Source organism: Anguilla rostrata, chromosome 10 (genome assembly GCF_018555375.3).
Source record: "Anguilla rostrata isolate EN2019 chromosome 10, ASM1855537v3, whole genome shotgun sequence".
NCBI lineage: Eukaryota > Metazoa > Chordata > Actinopteri > Anguilliformes > Anguillidae > Anguilla > Anguilla rostrata.
In genome coordinates this window covers 2,663,786-2,684,395 of record NC_057942.1, presented here as the reverse complement: position 1 = coordinate 2,684,395, position 20,610 = coordinate 2,663,786, and the positions used below count along the sequence as shown (strand labels likewise).

The 20,610-nt window shown below is 50.7% G+C and overlaps 2 protein-coding genes across 2 annotated transcripts in view; one reads left to right on the top strand and one right to left on the bottom strand.

The window, feature by feature from the left end:
* Positions 1-2,420: 2,420 nt before the first annotated feature.
* Positions 2,421-19,399, bottom strand: hs3st1l2 (heparan sulfate (glucosamine) 3-O-sulfotransferase 1-like 2). Its single transcript, XM_064353427.1, has 2 exons — positions 18,941-19,399; positions 2,421-6,315 (listed from the first exon to the last, which is right to left on the bottom strand). Exon 2 carries the CDS (start codon positions 6,054-6,056, stop codon positions 5,151-5,153), a length of 906 nt encoding a protein of 301 aa, XP_064209497.1. The 5' UTR covers positions 6,057-6,315; positions 18,941-19,399; the 3' UTR covers positions 2,421-5,150.
* The window catches only part of LOC135264658 (N-acetylglucosamine-6-sulfatase-like), a 28,425-nt gene continuing 18,720 nt past the window's right edge, over positions 10,906-20,610 (top strand). Inside the window, exon 1 of the mRNA XM_064353426.1 lies at positions 10,906-11,058. Within this exon, the coding sequence (XP_064209496.1) occupies positions 11,056-11,058 (3 nt within the window). The 5' untranslated portion in view covers positions 10,906-11,055. The remainder of the gene's footprint in view (positions 11,059-20,610) is intronic.

Below are 20,610 nucleotides of genomic sequence, written 5' to 3'. Positions count from 1 at the left end.
CCCCCTCTCTCCCTCTCTCTCTCTCTCCCCCCCCCCCCCCCCGTTGTGTGCCGTATCTCGCGTGCGGCAGGCCCGTCTCCAGCTGATGGGGGGGCCTTTGCCGCAGACGGTGTTCCCTTCCTCCTGTCTCATTCAGGGCCGCGATACGGCGGAACAGAAGCTGGGCTCTTTGATGTGAGGGGCGGGGGCGGGGGGGGGCAGCTGGGGACGGGTGCAGACGGGGGTGGGGGTGGGTGGGGGGGACGAGGTGCGGCAGACACCCCCGGTCCTCCCTGCTATCAGCGGAGGGACAGACACCTACTTTGGGGGTGGGGGGGGGGGGGGGGGGTGATTACCTCATAATCACTCGAGTCTGTTTCTTTGTGCCTTTTGGTTTGTGGCGCACGGCCTGAGCGGGGCGATGATTCAGGGACAAGCAGGCGGACGAACAGACGGACGGGGTTTGTCATGTAATACCCTGTGTCCTTGCATGCTCTTTAACAGACAGTGCCACTGTGTGCATATCTATAGAGTGCAGTTCTCAAGGATAGTTATTGTCTACCTAAGATGCTCCCTTATTATTGAGATCAAGTCTGGGAAGTCACATTCCGTATGGAGACATGAGCTCTCATTTGCTGCTCAGTTCCAGACTGTAGTGGTGATGTTTTGCAGTAGGGATGGGGCCTAGCCCCCCCTGCCTCAGAGATATGAACCCCCCCTTCCCAAGTCTGCAGAGATAACCCCCCCCCCCCCCCCCCCCCACCCCCCTCTCGGCCCCGCCTCCTCCACATGCAGGGGTAGACCGCTGTCTTTCAGGGTAATAAGCTCCATTGGAGACGCCGTTTGATTGCCCCCAGTGAGCCCCTTTCATCTGTAATGGGGCTGTTTGTGGCCCTGTTACTCATGTAAACACTTTGTCCCCGCCCCCCCCCCCCCCCCCCCCGCGGGCGGCTAAGCTCTCGCCTTTAACGGCTCACGCTAACTAGCCGGTGCCTCAGTCTCCTGGACAGGCCTGCTACATCACGCCTGGTCCTCAACCGCACTTGGTACTGCTGTCTGATTACTAGTGCAGCTATTTTTCCTGGTCAAAAATATCCCCGCGGTGGTGATACCTGTGGCACAGGCCATAGGGCGCCTGGCTCTTCGCCCAGGTGTGAGTCCCTTTGCATGGGCATGATCCTTCTTTTTCTGTTACCCTCTCTGTTTCCCCCCCCCCCCCCCCATCTGAAGAGCATGAAAAAGTGTAAATGGAGGACGTGCTGTAAGCTTTGTGTGCTGAAGAAAGTAATACCCACACTGCAAACTGTTGGAAAGTAAACACTCGCACGCACCTGATTTTTTAAACCACGGATTAAAGTTCACTTTACAGCAAATGTTTGCGTTGCAGATGAAAGGAGCTGAGAGATTAATGTTTTTGTTTAAAGAAAAGAGGCCTCTTTGAGTTACACTGTGGTCTCTAACAGATGGGATTTATGAATAGATATGAAAGTATTAGCTGACGAGATTCCTAATGGAGTCCAGACTGAATGAGTAATAATCCACTACTGCACATTTTACTGATCTACCTGTATATCATGTTTATGATGTGCATGTTTATCAGTGTGTTGTAAATAGTAAGAAACAAATACAGGACTCTAGTTTTTTGCTTTTTTGTGCTTTCCACACAACTCCTTACAACCTTAAAACATCGCTCGACTCGGCTGTGAGCTTAAAATGGGCGCCTGCCTTCGTAGTTTCTGGTCAGAGTCGATGGCAGTGTGTTATTAACTGCCCTGGTACCGACCCCTTTTTGCTCCGCTGTCCCCTCTTGGCACGGTCCCAGAATGCATTTCACCGCCACATTACAATCACTTAGCGGGCCGCTCTCGTCCAGCCCGACTTTCGGAAACGGAGTGGAGGGCTGAACGCTCTCTCTCGGCCTCACTCATACCCCAACTACCCCCTAAAAAAATACCAAAAAGGTGGATTGTGAGGTCAAGTCCTTATCGGTTTGAGTTCTGACCATGAAAACAAGACTAAACGTGTAGAAAGGCCTCCCTTGAAGGGCTTTCTTACAAAAAACTGATGAACCTGAATGACCCCCCCCAACATTGGCCACTGATTGGTCAGTGTAATAGGGTGGTTGAAGGTAAATGGAGACTAACCTTTCCTAATTTTCCAGTCAGAATGATAATGTGTATTTGGTAAATCGATGATGTGTTTATTGGTATGTGTTTAACTGCCTATTTATATGGACCCAGCAATCTTAATCATAGGAGGTATTATCTTGGTGTTCTAGGGGTAGACTAGATTATGGGTATATTACAGCCAATAGACAACAAGAAACTGAAGTTAGTTGGAACAGATTAATATTTTTGTTTACAGTAGGAGTAATCAGCAGTTGCTAAAGTTTCTGACCAGTGCAAAGACAAAAAGAAATTTCCAAAAGAGGTGTCAAGGGATAAACTCATAATAATCTGTTTATTTGAAAAATGAAAAACAAAACAATTTCATTCTTGACTGAATAACACATAAACCCAAAAACTATAGGAAATAGACCAGCTCTTAGCACAAATATGTCCCCTCACGCCCGTGGTTCAGGGTGACAAACATTTCATGTATTATGTCATTTAATACAGGGCCGGGTCATGTGACCATAGAAATTATTTTTGAAAAATTTGTAGTTCACACCAACACGCAAAACTGTAAAACTGAACACTGAGTGAAGCTAATGTCTATCTGTGCTGTGTACGTTTTAAATGCTGCCTAAGCAAACGAACAGAGTGACTCCCAATACAAATATGAATTAAGAAGCGATAATCCCATGATTAAGAGTGGAGTGATGGCACTAATAAGCTTACAAAGGTGACTTTGATCGTACTTTAGCTGAACCTCCTGCGGATTCTCTCCTCGTTTCCCTTGAAGGCATTTTCCTGCACCCCCCCCCCCCAGCATTGATCCTGTCAGTCTTTAATGATGACTCTTTTTTTCTTTTCTTTTTTTTTTGTGGAGCAACATCTTATCTTTTTCTCTTCAACAGTATTGATTCCAATCAGCCTCCCATCAAAGCACCGTTGGAGGCTTTGAGCTGAGAGACCTGTAAAGTAGATAGGAGGGGAAGGGCCCCATTAGAACAGCATCTGCCCCCCCCCCCAAAAACCCACCACCCCCCGGGCCAGACACCATCTCACCTTGTCCCTGACATGCCCGCAGTCTCCTCAGGCCCCTACGTCCGCCACCTCTGAGCTGTGAAACCCCTCCCCCCGAAAAAAAGGTGCCTTTTATTTCCCCCTCCTGTCTCAAAATGACTTTGGTTTCACGTGTGTGTGAAGGAAGAAAACCGAGAATGGGGATTAAGATTAAGATTCCTTTGCCTGGATCTGCGTCCCGAGGGTCACTGAATCCCCTAACACATCGGCCTCACGCGCTGCGTTAACGCTGCGTTAATAGTCTGCAGGGCGTGCTGAGGAGAACCAGCGTAACGGGCTGGCCCACAAGGCCGTTAGAGAGGCAGTATTGTCCCCCCCCCAGTTTTCCTGTTCTCTCAGGAGACGGCGTTAAAAGAAACATTGTGAAGTGTGAACATGGATGTGCTCTTTGAAGTCAAAATGACATTTAAGGAGCTCATTGGGCTGATAAAGGTCAGGTGACCAAAGATTTTGTGTGGCCACAAAATGGAATCGAGAGTACAAAAAAAAAAAAATCATTCAGTTTCTGTTGAGTTTCTGAAACGGATGCTTAAACCACTCCACTCCTGTCCACTCGTTTGAAGGCCCATTGCTTACATTTATACATTTTGTTGACTGTAAAAAAAACATCAAAATTAGACCCTTCACAGTACAGTACAGTTTTTGTTTTGTTTTGTTTTTAGATATCCCATTTTAAGAGACATAAATATAAAGACATTTCTCCTGAATGAATAATTTACAGGTTTGAAATAGTTGGATACAAAATAAGACAAAAGAGCAACAGCGACCCTACGGAACCGTGCCTGAAAGCCGGTGTTCACAGTCGTACCTGTTGCCACACACGGGATGGCCTCGCAGCGGTCATAGCTGAGTGTGACTGGACTCCGGGCGGTTTGGAGTATAACACAGCACCGCTCTGCTGCGATGGACTGTGGACCGGAACCGGCGGACGGGCCTGAAACACCGGCCCACAGGCCGGGCCACAGCCACGCACCCGCGCGCTTTGAGCTGAACCGTTCGCTAAACGTCGGACTGGCGGAAACCTGCAGAGTTCACTGCGATCAGTCGAAAAACACGTCGAGCCGTCAATGGATCAAAGCTTTCATTTGTAGCCACTGGATTTCGTTCATTTAAGGGGAATTATAATGAAATAAAATGTTATCCACAGGCTGAGATCTTACTAGAGCATGAAGAAACCCACCCCCCCCCCCTTTTTAAAAAATGTATTTAGAAATTTAAGGGAAGATACCATCAAATAAAGCCATTGAACTCTTTTTCTGATGATTGGTAAGAGACCCCACTAAGGAAAGACCAGTTAAAGGGGTGTGTTTTTTAAAATGTAGCCACTATCTCTGAATCAGTGCTGAAACGGCAGCTTTGGTCCTCCTGCTCACTGTTTGCCGCGAACCATGTGACTCCCTGATGGCATATTCGGGTGCTGCTGATTTGCTCCAAACTGTATTGAGGGCAAGAGGTCCTGGTTTCCCCATTCCCCCCTGAACAGCTCGTAAGAGTGATGTCATTTAATATAATTCCGTTCGGCGAATATAGTCTCCATGTGTGAGTTCTATTGGTTTCCTGAAAGCATCACAAACAGATCCAGCCTTTCTGTTAAGCAAAAGTGTGTGTATATAGTATTGGTGGAATCTTTCATTTTAACATTGCAGTTTTTAGCACAAAATGTTCTGAAAGATAAATTTTTCATTTTTTGATTTTCTCAGTTTGCATGAGCTCACTGTACTGGCACACTTTAACTTTTAACGTGTCCTGAGGGGCGGCCCGGTTCTTTATTCTGATTGGCCGAGCTTGGGAGTGGCCGCGCTGTGACTCGTCGGTGTCGCCAGTCTGTTCTTAACTGTGGCCTCTTCAGTCCAGCAGCCACGCAGAGATCAGGAGGAGGGGGCCGGAGGCGACGTAGAGAACCTCCCTCTCTGATTGGTCGGTCGGCGGCGGGGGGGGGGCTGCTCCCCTCCAATCCGTGCACGGGTGGCGCCCGGGCGGGCCTCAGCACCAGGCGAAGGTCCGGCCCACCATGCGGAAGAAGCGTCGGTTGGGCTCCCGGAGGTAGCGGCAGAGCTGGCGCAGCGCGGCGGGCCCGATGGGGGCGTGGCGGCGGCCCTTGGACTCGTCCAGGCACTTGTCGCGGCCGGCGGCCTGCAGGCAGTAGAAGCCCTTGGTGGCGTTGAAGTAGAAGTTGGCGGGCGAGAGGCGCGGCGGCAGCTCCAGGAAGCCCTCGGCCCGCCGCAGCTCGGGGAACGGGTCGCGGATGAGCGCCTCGCCGTCCACCACGTGGACGCGCCCGGGCGGGAAGTGCGCCAGCCAGCGCGCCAGGTGCTGGTGGTACAGGCTGCGCTGCAGGGCCTTGTAGTCCGGGTCGATGCGGCCGCGCCGCAGCAGCAGCTCCTCCAGCGGCCGGTAGGGTTTGCCCCGCTGCCGCCGGTTGTGCAGCACCTGCGTGTAGTCGGACACCAGCCGCTCCGCCGGGTCGCGCACGATCAGCAGCAGCCTGGCGTCCGGCGCCGTCCGCCGCGCCCGCCCGGGCGCCGCCGGGGCCGTGAAGTAGCCGGGCGTCTTCTCCACCGTCAGCTGCCCCGGCAGGGAGAGGGGCATCTGGGCGCGGTACCAGCCGGGCCCCCGCCGGTAGTTCTCGTCCAGGTTGAAGTAGTGCACCTCGGCCTTGGCCACCTCCACGTCCGGGTGCAGGTTGAGCATCTCCAGCAGTGCCCGCGTGCCGCCTTTGCGCACGCCGATGATGATGGCGCCGGGCAGCCGCTGGGTGGCGTTGCCGGGCAGCCGCTGGGTGGCGTTGCCGGGCGCCGGGGTGGCGGACCGCAGCTCCCGCAGGCACACGTGCAGCTGGGCGTGCAGCAGCAGCAGGAGCAGGACGGCCAGGAGCAGCGTCCAAAACATGGCACCCCACCAGCCGGGACGGGGGAACACAGACGTGGGGGGGAGGAGGAACACAGGGACCAACGATGGGCCTAACACCAGCAGAGCATTACCATGAGCCTTCACTGGGCATTACCATGGGTCTTCACTGGGCATTACCATGGGTCTTCAGCTGGGCATTACCATGGGTCTTCTCTGGGCATTACCATGGGTCTTCAGCTGGGCATTACCATGGGTCTTCTCTGGGCATTACCATGGGTCTTCAGACTGGTATAGAACTCTAATGGGGGAACAAATGTAGAAAAAGGGTGTTATTGTTAGACAAGCCATATTTTTCCAGGATTTGCCAAAAAAAAGTATGAATGAATTTAAAATTTTACACATACTAAAGAACAAATGCCGTAGAGCGATAAATGTTGGTTATTGGCACAGTATTCCTTTAAAACAAATGTATCTGCTTCTTAGACCAGAGATGCATTATAAAATTGGTAACCTGTACATTTATAATGAACAATTGTAGAACAAGTACAAAATTGGCTCATAAGCTTCTAGTAATTTGTAGCATGATGATCTGAACTAATTGTCATGTCTCTGTCTGACCGAATGACAAATTGAAAAGGAAATTTGTTGTGGTTTCTCGCAAGCTCATTTAGAAATAATTTTGCGCATCCGTTTTTTTTTTCTCACAATCTGTGTTAATGCCTTTGGGGAATACGACTAAGAGCAAGAAACGGGATTTATAAACGGGGCAGAAGTGATTTATTCGGTCAAATTAAAAAGTAATTCGGTGGAAGGGGAAGCGCATGCATTTTCAGCAAGGTCAGTTTCCTTGTGTCTGACAGGATCACGCGGCGTGGAGAGGAAAAATATGGGCGTGGCCGTTAAACTGTAAACGCTCTGATGTGGAATGCCAAAGAGGCTGGTTCTTATTGTGGTCTGATGTGATGTGATTGATATCCAGGCTGATGGAGGAGCCCGTGTTTAAAGATTGATGTTGAGAGGAGCGGTGGCTTGCCAGTCGGTCCCCGGAGAGAGAGGGACACACCCAAGGCCAGCCGCAAAGCTCTGCCCGTGCTCTCTTAGACCGCACTCTAGCACCTCCGTGTGGGGAAACGGTGGAACTGCAGGTACGCTGGAGCTCCACGTAGGAGCCGGATGTAACGCCTCCTGAACTATCACGGCTTCATCCGAGTTACTAAAATTTTGGTTAAATTTGTACAATACATCACAACACGGTCCCTGGTAAATAAATCGGATAAACAAATAAGGATACATTCAGAAACATTTATTGTTATTTGCAACAACAACAACAAAAAACAAAACATACATTTAAGCTGCATGCTAAATTGTTAATTGAACAAAGGGCCACGTGATATTTCCTGAGTGCCTTTTTTTTACTTCAGTGTACAAAATGCCGTTGAAGTTTGAGACAAAGTGGGTCTCGCTCGGGCAGTGATGACAGTAACGCTGATGCTCCACAGTCTCCTGCGCTAAGAGGCAGCGAACGGGCTTCTCTGAGGAACGAGCGGTTGAATTGTTACGAGACAGTAAATTACATCATCTTCTCCGAGTCTTGTAGACCAGGTCCCCAGGCACGCTCCCTCGGCGAGCTGGGAACGTCTGTTGTTTCCTACCGTCTCTCCTGATGAATGAAAAGACCGGCCGGGTTTTTGTGTGACTGCACAATTAATATTAGAAGTCATGCGCCTGCAAGTCATCCAGTAAAATGACAATTTACAAAATTTAAAAAAAATGAACGATTTGCTTATCTAGCCTTTAGGACTTTAACTGTAATTTTTTTTCACTTGTTACAGTTTTAACGGTTATTTATTTATTTTTTTGGGCGACGTGTTGTTGCTCGCGCGGATGTTGTTGCTGTTGTTGTCGCTGCCGGTCCAGGGTTTGCGCTGATGCGGGGGGGGGTTATTAATTAGCCTGTCTTGAACAGGCACCGTGGCTTGCCAGTGCCCTTGTTCCTGTTTGTTCAGCATAATTGCCCCGCAGGGAGAGGCGGTCCCTCCCTGCCCCCCCCCGTCTCCCCCCGTAGGCCTCGCGTTCTGTGTTTGTCCCCGGCTGCATGAGCGACCGTGCCAACGTTGTCATCTTCATCATCATCATCATTAGCACTACCAGCATCATGAAGTCTTCATTATGCACAGTGTGAGCCTAATGCGTTCTTCAGGGTATTCCCAGGTCTAGCAGCATAGTGGGGAGGCCGGATGGAGACTCAAGCACTACGGATGCTGTGTGATTCAAACAGCAGTTGCGGTTATTTGGTTGGTGAAGTAGTTGAGCATTGAATGCTGGGACTGTAGCCAGAGGCCTGTTAGTACTGTGGAAAGTGGGCAAACGTCAGTGAGGTCCTGTTGCTCTGGCATGCATCTGTTTCGCTGCCTTACTGAGAGAGACGGTGCCCAAGCCTTTTACACTAGCACATTTTATACTTCCCCTCCCTGCACACTCTACTGCACTTTCACTAAGGAGCAGTACACACACACTCACACACGCGCACACACACACACATACACACACACAATCACACACGCACGCACACACACACACAAACACACACACACTCTCACACTTTTACACACACACACACACACAAATACCACCCACACACACTCACGCATGCACACACACAAACACACACACACGCACATGCACACACACGCACACACACGCGCAGTATCTCTCCATAGTAAGGTCGCATATTTCAAGGCACTGTGTCTGAGCACAATGTGAAAAACGTGCTGAGCTTTCCGCTGAATATTTGAACGCGGGCGCCAGTGGGGGACGTGTCTGCAGGGTCACATGACTGCTTTGGCCTCATTATGACAACGGCAGCGCTGAACGGTGGAGGATCAGACTGCCGTCGCAGGCTGTGGAGATCAAACCCCCCCGGGGGTTTTTTGCTCCATCAAATTTCCTCCATGAAAAAAATGGGCGGGGACCCTCGGACCGTGGGGGGTCCTGCGGTCCGTGTGACTCTGATCCAGCCCTGCGCCAGGAACACGGCTCGATAAAATATGATTTTGGATGCTGGAGTCTCTCTGCTGAAAAAGTAAAAGCCGTTTGGAAGAGACGCGAGGAGGACGCGACTGGGACGCCCAGCGCGTGCGAGAGCGGAGATAAGGCCCGTGCACTGAATGAGGAGGATTACTCTGCACAGAGTGAGAGAGACGGGGACGATGGGGGATCCGGGCAATGCGGGTGGCATTTCTGTGTGTGTGTGTGTGTGTGTGTGTGTGTTAGTACATGTGTGTGTGCATGTGTGATTGTATGTGTGTAAATAGTGACCTTCTCCAGTCTCCTCAGTTGGTAAACCTTTCCAAACACTCACACCCAATCGGGCTGGAATCACTCAGTACACCCTCTGAATGTCATTGTCTCTCTCCCTCGTTTATGTGCAAATCATAACCTCTGTGACTGCAACAGATCAACATAAGCCCGTTTCATTTTCATCCCTGCTGCATGCACACACACGCACACACACGCACGCACACACGCACACACACACACGCACACACACATACAAAATCATGCATACACATGCGCGCACGCACACACACATACATCCTATGATCTCTTTCAAAAGGGTAAAAAATAAATCACAAGTAATTCAATAGTGTTTTATTGTTGTCATGTGGGTTCATTAAAAGATGTAGATGTTGTATTATGCTAATGCTACTACTCTGCATTGCTACAGGTTGCAATTTGTTTAAGTTAAGAGACACTGAGTGCAGATCAGCATGGTAGGGTTCTGAGCGAGTGGTAAATATGTATGACCCCCCCCCCCCAGCCACCCCAATCTCCAGAGCTGAAAGCACATCTGTGCAGCAACCTCCGATCTGTATCCCACAATGCATCTCAGTCTTAAACAGTCTTGCGAATTGCCTCTCCTTTATGAAGCTGCAGATAAATGAGGATTTAGCTTACGTGTGAAGATTTGATCTCTCCTTTAAAACTGTGGCTGAATGAAGCTCTGTTGTCTTAAGCTCCTGTGGAGATAAGGGGTTTTTTTTTAGGCTCCGCCCCCTGAAAGGACTGTCCTTCCCTTCCATGCAGTGACCTTCAAGAAATCTGCCCAGCTTTTGCAGATGGACGTCCAGCTGAGTTTCAAATTAGACTCTTTGTAAACACCCTCCAAGCCCCCTCCCCCATGCCTACCCAGATCCCCCCCCCCCCTCCCCTCCACACCCAAGATCTGGGTCAGTCATATGAGGCGCTCCTGCCTCCATCCTGTGCCCCAGCTTGAAAATGAGAGTTTGGGGGGGGGGCAGAGGGTCGGTGGGATTCTGCTCTAATTAAAACGGCTTTGGCGGCAGCAGCGAGGCCACCGCCAGGCCCTCCTTTGGCTTCAGAAGTGCGGGTCTGGTTCTGTTACCGGTTACACACAGACGCACGCACATAAACATGTGCACGCGCATACATAGCCAGCACCTGCAGAAGCACAGAGCAAACTGGGAAATTTCCCCGGGCACCAGACCACTAGGGGCGCCGCACCATGGATGAGTTTTGATAAAAATTAAGAGCTTGCTGTCTTAATAATCTATGGCTTTGTCAACAACATATTATTTTCTGGTCGATTTAATTTCCTGATACACGGTGGTAACGATCATCACTGGGACGTTAAAAGTCCAGTGGCGCTGAATATACAAGGCCCGAACAAGTAGGCAAAACCATGGCTATTTCCCAAAAGTTCTGATACTGCTCAAGAATCTAACGCTAATTTAGCTAGTTTAGCTTAGAGTGCAGCAGATAGATGCTAGCCTAGCTTCAAAACGTAAAGAGCAGTGGTAGCCTACATCTACCATGAAAATGTTTTCGGTTTTTACCCAAATCTCAGCGTTGGCCGTCGCTTATTGTCGCGACTCAAATTTACGAACAACAATCTGCGATCCACAATGTCACACGATCGTCTGAAGGGACTGGCCAAAAATGCAGTTGAGCACCAAGATAAATTACTCCCAACATAACTCTGGAGTTCGCTGTTAAAGCAACAATGGTCTTCATTTAAATGGTGAGTAGGCGAAACGTTATTCATTCGTTAGACCCGTCTTGAGTCATAAATAGGGGGTCACGCGATAAATTTGGCAGTTTTTATAGTTAGGCTATCTTAAAGATTTGAATAAGGGCGGGACATCCCTATTTTACCCTGAGCGCCTGATTGTCTCCCTCCAGCCCTGTGTAGAGGCATACACGAAAGGCACACACGCACACCATTAAACAAACACATGAAGACACGTACATAAACATATATAAATATTCGTATTCTTCACAACTACAGACGCGTAAGAGAACATACGCATACGCAGCAACAGCTGTCCTGAGAATTTATTCTGGTACTTCAATTCACATTTTGTTACAAAATCGTTTTGACCAGCGACTTAATGGCATTTTGTATTGCTTCGGAACCTTGGGCAGTTATGGGATTGTGTTCGGAGGTATATATACTCTATAAGCGATGGGTTTATGATTATAGGCTTGTGGCTTCAGGGCGACGCCTCCGTCGATAAATCATATTGGGCTGTTTGTGCCGTAGTTTCCGTCAATAAATCTACATCCATTGACAGTAGTGAGACGGCGCCGTGCGCCGGTAGCTATGCGGATGGTGATCTACCCCGCCAGGGGACTGCGAACGGGGCAGCCTGGAGGATACTGGGTCGATACCGGCGGTCGATATTGCAGTGATTCACGTGATCTCAGAACGCGCTGAACCCCTGCGGCTGTGGGCCGCAGACCCATTTTACGACGCCGAAAAAATAACGGTCATTTTCCTTTACTTTTGGACCGTTTCCTGCTATTTTGCTATAAGTCACAGAACTGAACCGAAAGGGAAATTCACTGAAAGAGAGAGAGATGGGGGAGGGATAAGATGGTAATACCTGTTGCCTTTTTTTTTTTCTTTGGATGAAGGGCAGAAAGCTAGGAAGAAAGACATGGAGGAATGAAAAAAAAGGGACTGAAGCTGAAAGAGATTAGCAGGCAGGGTCAGAGGTGACGAAAATCATGGAAAATGGAGGGAAATAAAAGAGAGGGATGAGGAGGAAGAGAGCTCTGACTTGCGCACGGTAATTCGGGGAGCTCCAGCTTGTCGAACTGTCAGTTGACGGGGCTTTTTTTCATAGCCGTTTCGCTATGGCAACCATTCATTGGCACAACAGCAGCTGGAGCCTCTCGCACTGGGGAGACGGAGGGAGGGAACGAGGGATCAGGAGAAGGACATCCGGCACAGAGGACTCGTTGCGGATGATGCCATAGCCGGGCTGATATTGCAGGTAAAAATATCAGTGTGTGACAGCAAGAGCGCAGCGACAGCTGGATGACGGGATGATAAAATGGCCGCCCTGTTAAAAACAGAAATCCTTGTTTGTGAGAAATTTCGCGGCCAGCCAGCCAGCCAGCAATCGTACCTGTGCCTCACTTTTAGAAACAGTGCCCAAACGGGGAAATAGAAACATGAGATAGACATTACCACGTTTGTCCCAAAGTGATTTTGTGAGCGTGGTTGTTAAGATGAATTCTTTTGGTTTTGTACCGAGCGGAAGCGAATGACAGCCCCAGACGTTTTCCACGGCCATGCTGCACAGCGGCTGGTCTCCTCTTGCGCAGCGTAGTTAAATATGCAGGACGCGGTGGGAATCGACTCGAACGCCGCGATGGACTCATCTCTCCCAGTGGAGCTGTTAAGGGCCTGTGGGTTGTGGTCGGGGTTGTTCTGTCTGGACAGGTGTGTGACTCAGCTTGGAGAGTTTGTCTCCCCCTTCTTGGGGGCGGGGGGGGGAGGGTGCAGGGCTTGTGCTAATGGACTGAACACAAGTCCCAGCGGAACAAGTTCGCTGAGCTGGGGGGTGGTTCTCTGTATCTGCACACCGAGTTTCCTCGCTTGCCTCACCGTTTCGGTCCACTGCAGCTGTGAATACCAAAATACGTCTCCACGCATTTATAACATAACACAACACAACACAACATAATGATGAGAACAGGCCGTTCAGCCCAACATCATCTCCTGGAAGTCTTGGCTGACGCCTTTCAAACCGCAGTGGTCCACTCTGAGTGATAGTTTTGGTAACCGGGCGTGGTCACGGTAAGGTTTTGGTCCCATGTCCCGTCGTTGGTACTGTTGCGAGCGCAACGACGGCATTGCGCAACCGGAGCGCACCGTTAGTCGCTGTTGTGAAGGACAGGGACGGTGTCTCTGTGCACATCCAGCTCTTCTTTAAGAGGATAAAGATCTGCGGGTGGCTTAGCCCGCGTGAGCAGGGGTGACCGGCCACGGCAGAATTAAACCTGCCCTGTGCTGTGCACCGCGGGAGGGGGATTATGGGTGACCGGACACAACGGTGACCCCTGTGGTCTTATTGTTTGGGGTGGTGGGGGGGGGGGGGTTGGGCTTGGGTGTCCACACCATGGAGACGTGCTGCTATTATGATGTGTTTCTGATGATTATAATGCACCCAAGCCCAGGGCTGGCAGCGTCGGTTAGCGCTGTTCCTATAGCAAGCCCAAACCACGAGCCAGCAATTCTGTACAGCAGGGTTGCCCAACGCTGTTCCTGGAGATCTATCGTTCCTCTGGGCTTCCACTGCAATCCTAACAAAGCACGCCTCATTCAACAGCTAGAGATGTCACTGAGCTGCTAATTAGCAGAATCAGGTGTGCCAAATGAGGGTTGAAATGAAAACCGACAGGATGGTAGATCTGCAGGTGCAGAGTTTGGAAGCCCTGCTGTGCAGGGTTAGCAACAAAAAAAAACAAAAAATAAAAGAAACACAAGCCTGCTCCTGTGCAGTCAGAGATGTCTGGTGTATGCTGCCTTTGACGTCAGCGCAGAACGCTTTCCACGGCTGGTATTTGGCCCTGTGTGGTGATTTCACCCCCCCCCCCCTCGCGTAGGAACCGATTCAGTCATCAGACAAAAATGGGTCAGAATGACCTCAGTGTGAAAACTGTGTACCAATCATGGCTTTCATATGGGGAGGGCGGGGGGGGGGGGGTGTTGATGAGGTGGAAGTGTCACGGTAGGTGTGATTGGACAGGAAACCCACTGGGGTCAGAGGTCAGGGCTGATGCACTAGGTGGGTGGGGGGGTGGGGGGGGACACGTCCTGGGGGGGCTGGGGGCAATCAGGTGAGGGCTACGAAGGGTCCTTGTAGGTGCTGCTTCTGACTGACAGCGAAGAATGGAAACAACACGAAACTCAACAGGAGAGACACCCGCGCACACACATGCACACGCACAAACACACACTCTCACACACTCTCACACACTGCTTGTCTCTTCACCTTTATCTCACTCCATCTCCTCACAGTACCGTTAGACGGTGAGTTTCTGAGACCAGTCATATTTAAACCGCTTCCCTCTGGGCCTGGATATCGGTCTCTGTTGCTCTTCAGCGATGAAGCGGAGCTTTCATTTTTCTTTTGCAAAGTAGCCGCCTGACACACTGTGCTGTGTGTTGATGGCGGTTCTGTCTGAGGGAGAGGCTCTGAGTGAGCGTCTCTCTGCCGTTACTCTACATCTCCGAAGGGTCCACAGCAGCCATCTTGCATCCCTGCGAAACCTCCCTCCATCAAGTCCAAACGGCTCCAGACTCACAGTTAGCCATCGGAATGCTGGCGCATTAGGACCCCGGTGGGGGTCTGGCCAAATACGCAATTATGATTCTTTAATAGGCCCACAGTCCCTTCCCACTCAATGGCCCAAGCCACCCCCCCATGCCCACACACACACCCCCTCACCCACCCCTTCTGCTCCATGCCTCCATGTAAATACATTACAGACAGGCACAAAAGTAAAAATAAATTTTAAGAACTCACTGCTCCTCTCCCAGTAACCCCCTGTGCTCACTGACACAGAAAAGGTTGCCCTGGCAACGACCCACGCATGGTTCAAAGAGCTACCCCGTGTCCAAAGGCACCCCGTTTTTCCAGGGTGCCCCAATAACATCTGGGGGTACAGGCTCTCTCCCCCCCCCCCCCCCTCCGCCAATCTCCCTCTCTGTCTGACACGCGGAACGATCCGGAGAAGCAGATCCAGCGGTACCATCTGCGCGGGGCTACGCGCGCGGCCTAGACTAACCGTCGGGTCCGAACCTCTGCCTGCGGTTCTGTTCACTCTAGGTTTTTGCGACGGGCGTGTCAGGAGTGACTTACGCGAGCGTGAGCAAAACGACTGGGCAGTGAATCAGAATGATACCGGGTCGTTAGTGTCAAAGCCAATGGGAGTCGTTACATAAACCTACAGCACAGAAGTGCTGTAGGCGACATAGCTCAGGAGGTAAGACCGATTGTCTGGCAGTCGGAGGGTTGCCTGTTCAAACCCCGCCCTGGGCATGTCGAAGTGTCCTTGAGCAAGACACCTAACCCCTAACTGCTCTGGCGAATGAGAGGCATCAATTGTAAAGCGCTTTGGATAAAAGCGCTATATAAATGCAGTCCATTTACCAAAAGTGCCATTGAAGCTGCTTGGAGTTTCGGTGGTTTTTATTCAGGCTTAAACAGTAACAAGCGCAGTCTGTACTCAGCGTGTTAAATAGAGCTCATTTTCTTACGGTGGTGGGTCAGTGCCAGAGTTAGTGATGTGTTTAAATCCAGCGAACACACCACAGGTTTCACTGCACAACTCGCAAACATCTTGGCTCTTGTCTGGCCCTTAAAAGATTCAATGTCCACTTCATCTGCAATAGAGTCTGCAGATTTGTGTGAAATGGTTTTTTCTTCCCAGGCATAAGTCTTGATACTCTTTTGAAAACCAGTCTGCTTCTTTACTGACCCCAGATTCATGAGCTCCACAGTGGAGGATTGGCTTTTTTAAAAAGTGTCGGGGAATGTGTGTGTTGTGTCCATGAAATTAAACAGCCTAATTTTTAAAACTGTTTTTCAAAAAAAATTTTCATGCTGCCCTTCTTTTTAGTTAACCAATTAAGCATAACCAGGGCACAGTGAATTCAAAAAAACATTATTAAATATTAAAGAATTGCATTATTACATTAGTGTAATGTACTGTGAACGACTTCTGAGCTAAAGCACTGCACTCAAAACAATAAAAGTTTTATTTTGTGAATTTGCCGGTGAATTTGGGGGAGGGGGGTGTGTGGTTGGATTGCTGTTTTAATGGACCTGGTAGTGTTGAGAAATGGGGAGGTGGGAGTGAGTTGGCGGGGGAGGGGGGGGGGGGCACAATCTGATTGTACCTGTGGTTTTTTGCTGGTGGCATTGGTGCCAGGTGTATGTGAGCCGTTGGTGTCTGGGTCGCAGAGTGCTGTTCTGGATGTCCACATGGCAGTCACTGTGACAAGGGGAGGGTGGGGGTAGGATGGAGGTGAGGTGGGGGTGGGGCGGGATGGGCTGTACCTCCTCTGGCACCAGCCCTCTCACACTCTCCATGAGATGTGCTTCGCTCATAAATAATCGCATGCATTATTCACGCCCCTCCTCTTAGTGCCCCATAATGTGCTTAAAACCCCATAATGCACTAGTGCAGGGAGACGCCGGGATCGCCTCGCCGACGCGGAGCCGCGGGCCAAGGAGACGATTGGCTCTTACCGACCTGCTGCCTCTCTGACCTGCAACAATCACCCGCTGCTCTTTCAACAGCCACCCGCTGCTCTTTCAACAGACACCCGCTGCTCTTTCAACAGACACCCGCTGCTCTTTCAACAGACACCCGCTGCTCTTTCAACAGACACCCGCTGCTCTTTCAACAGCCACCCGCTGCTCTTTCAACAGACACCCGCTGCTCTTTCAACAGCCACCCGCTGCTCTTTCAACAGACACCCGCTGCTCTTTCAACAGACACCCGCTGCTCTTTCAACAGACACCCGCTGCTCTTTCAACAGCCACCCGCTGCTCTTTCAACAAACACCCGCTGGTCTTTCAACAGCCACCCGCTGGTCTTTCAACAGCCACCCGCTGCTCTTTCAACAGCCACCCGCTGCTCTTTCAACAGCCACCCGCTGCTCTTTCAACAGACACCCGCTACCTTTCCCACAAACACCCTTTGCTCGTTCGCATGATGAGGAACTCGTTCATTCAGTCACGCAGTCAGTCGACGGGCCAACGTCCACTTTATTTTTGTTATCATTACCGTTAATTATTTTTTGCCCCACAGAGGGATGGGTGCACTTTCGCCGCTGAGTGCGGTGTGGGCGTGTAGGCGAGGTGCAGCATAGTGACAGTTGGAGTAATCCCTGTTGGAAAGGGCCTCGGCTGGAGTCGCCTGCTGCAGTTGGGGATGGATTTCTCCCGGTGTAATGATCACAGCGCGCGAGACACTGTTATCCCAGCGGGAGCTCCCCCACCCACCCCCACCCGACACCCCCCACCCACCCCGCCGCCCCCCCCCCCGGAACGGCTCTCGGCTCCACCCAGCTCTGAAACGGTACTGCACCACCTCTTACCGCCACCGCTAAATGATTTCCTGAACCTCGCGCGCACGACAGGGAGTGCACACACATCGCCGCCTCCTGCCCTGTCCTGAATGTCTCTCTCTGACACGGGCTCCCCCCCCCGCTTCCATGCGTCCCCGAGGTCATCACGCCTCTCGCTGTTTGTTTCCTGAAGGTCTGCGTTTCCGTTTTCGCTCTTCATTTTGGGATTAATTTCGCTGTTGCATTTCACTGAAAGCAGCTTCAAGGACCCTCAGATAGAGTCTGAGCGAGCCCTGAAAATTCCAATTACGTTTGCATATAAGAAAAATGCGCACACACACACACACAATGAAAATGACTAAAGTATTAAATTAAGCACAGTTTCAGACAGGTAGTGTCATTTCAGAAGAGGCTGACTTGGGCAAGGTTGGGTTAGGGCCAGAAACAGGAAAGCGTTTCAAAGATTTCAAACATTTCCATTGAACAAAAGCCATTTTGAAAGTTCATTACAACAGAAGACCGTTCCATTTAAACTGAAGGAGTCTCCTCCAGGCTTGTTCACGAAAAAAGCCTGAAGTAAAGCCAGTAAATGGGCTGAAAAGCCCTGGTGCCTTCCTGGTCAGTCACACTGTCTGGTTCCAGGTTTTGAATTCTGAGGTTTCTTTGTCTTCTGGGCGCTGAGAACTGTTCTCTGTGTCATCAGCTGTGATAGAGACACAATTATTTGTCTACGTGAAGGACTGATGGTGTCACAGACACATTAGAATGTTATTCTTTCCATGATTCCACCATAATAGTCCTCTTTATCTCTCCCTCATGAATCATTCTTCTACTCTCATTTTATACTCACATCACAAGTTACCAAAACAGGTGGTGAACGCTCTTATCTTAAGCAATTTTCACTTGAATTCCAGAGCCGAAAAAACAAAACCAGGTTGGACTGTGGCTTTGTTTCTTCTTAAACCTCGTGGACAGTCGTTGTTGTTGAAGAGTACGCGGGGGGAAATTCGCAGAAAGTTTTGTTGCACGCTTTTCGACCGGCGAGCACAAACAGTCGGTATGAGAACGGTGAAAGGCAGATACGGTGTTATTGGCTTATCTTAAGCTGCTTCTGTCAGCACTGAGATGTGTGCCCGGGCATGACACAACACCAAACCGTGAGCCGGTACCCTCACAACCACCCCCCTCCGACCCCCCCGAGCCCCCCCGTCAGTGCTCTCCACATGTGAGGTCAGAGCAGACCTCCCACACTGCCATCCGAAACACATTTACACCCCTCTCCAGCTCTCTTACACTGCCAGTGATTACAGCAGACCCCCCTCGTCCATCCCCCCCGTTGCCCAATCTTAACGCACTCCTGACCTACTAAATGCCACAGATCTTACCGGCTACAAGCAGTGAGCGGTCTGCGCTGGGGCCCCCCTGTGGTGGAGGGGGGGGGGGGGGTGAGTGCTGGATTTTTGGGGCGTGGGTGGAAGGGGTGCAGCTGTTCCTCTGCTTCAGGTGAGGAGATTGGGGAAGGGGTACTCACCTCTGCCTGCAGGTGTCCGTGTGCTGCTCTGCCAGTCCCGTCCCGACTCGTCTGCCCCCCGTCTGAGGCGGTCCGGGGTGGGGGGGGGGGGGTTGCTGGCGTAACCGGGAGAGACGATCTTCCCCGGTCCTCTCCTGAGCGCGGAGACGTCTTGGAGCCTGACGTCGCTCTCCCCCCGCAGGAAGCCTTCCCTCCTTTTCTTTCACTCACTCCCTCTCTAGTTCTCTCTTTCTTTCCTCGGCGCTTGTCTCCGTTTGGCAGGCGAAGCCTCTGCCGTCTGACCTGCTCTGAGGGGTTCTGTGGGGAGGCAGCGTGGCTCACTCGCCCACAACTCAGAGAGAGAGAGAGAGAGAGGGAGAGGGAAAGAGAGAGAGAGGGAGGGAGGAGACAGAGAGAGTTAGTTATCCTCCTCTCAGCGGGTTTAATCTAGTGCGGGAGCGGAGTGAGTGAGTGAGTAAGCGAATGAGTGAGCACACAATGCGCAAACACATCTTTCCACTGGGACTTTTCCTCTGTCCCCGCCCTCTTTCCCTCCCCCTCCCCTCTTTTTTCTGTCACTCGTTCACTGACTTTTCTTTTCTTCCCCCCTCCTTCTCTTTTATTTTTCTCCTTCTGGTTTCTTGCTTTCTTTCTCCTGTAGTTTGACTTCCAACCGCTTGGCACTTCATAGTTTTTATTTTATTTTATTTCATTTCATGTTTATAGTGTCCGTGTGTGGCTGTGTGTGTGTGAGTGTGAGCTTGTAAGTCTGTATGATGGTGTGTGTGTGTGTGGCTGCGTGTTAGTACGGTTCTTCAGTCCATGATTTACCTGTTATTAATAGGCAATGGATCTTTGGACAGGTGAGCAAAGGATTGTGGGTATGAGCATTGTGAACTTGAATAGCATTAGTGTAGATTGATTGCTCTGGAAAGTCCAGTTGTAGACCTGTGTGTGTGTGTGTGTGTGTGTGTGTGTGCATGTGTGTGCGTGGATGCATACGTGTGTGTGTGTGTGTGTGTGTGTGTGTGTGTGTGTTTGCATTTGTGTGTACACCCCTGGCCCCTCCCCTGTCGTCTGGATTAATACGCCTCTGCTCTCATTTTGGGGGTGGGGAGAATTTTTTTCTTTTTTTGTTCCTAAATAAAAAGCCGCTCCCTACAGTGTAGCGCTGTGGGGGGTGTGCTTGCCTCTCAGTGTTCCCCTCCTTCGGGAACACCTTGGTTCATGTCAAACCCCCAGCTACCCCCACCCCCCACCCATTTCTTCCCATCTCTCTCTTTGGTAGCAGTCTCCATCCTCACACAAAATCATCTATTTACAAACATCGTGATTAGAGCCCCCCCCCCCAAAAAAAAACCCTACGCAGCTCATCATCCTCGTTCTCCGTCCCCGTATCCTGCCCAAAAAGACCCTTTGTGCCTCGTGCGATCTCTCGCTCGTGATTTCCTGCGAAGACTTTGTGAGGAAGACTCCGACAGACTCACAGACACAAAAAAACCCCGGAAGGCGATCGGGGAGGGATCGGGGATGACAGGACCATGAATACTTAATGAAAAGATAAACACGGAAGCACCAGTCTTCCGCTTGCCCGTTATTATAATCGTCTGGGTTTCCGTGGGTTGACCACCTAAACGCTAAGACTCGCGAATCGACTGGCATCATATTCCTGTCAGTCGTATTCTGTGGCT

Excerpts from the sequence above, each read along its gene's own strand:
- hs3st1l2 (XM_064353427.1), bottom strand. The coding sequence starts at position 6,056 with ATGTTTTGGACGCTGCTCCTGGCCGTCCTGCTCCTGCTGCTGCTGCAC.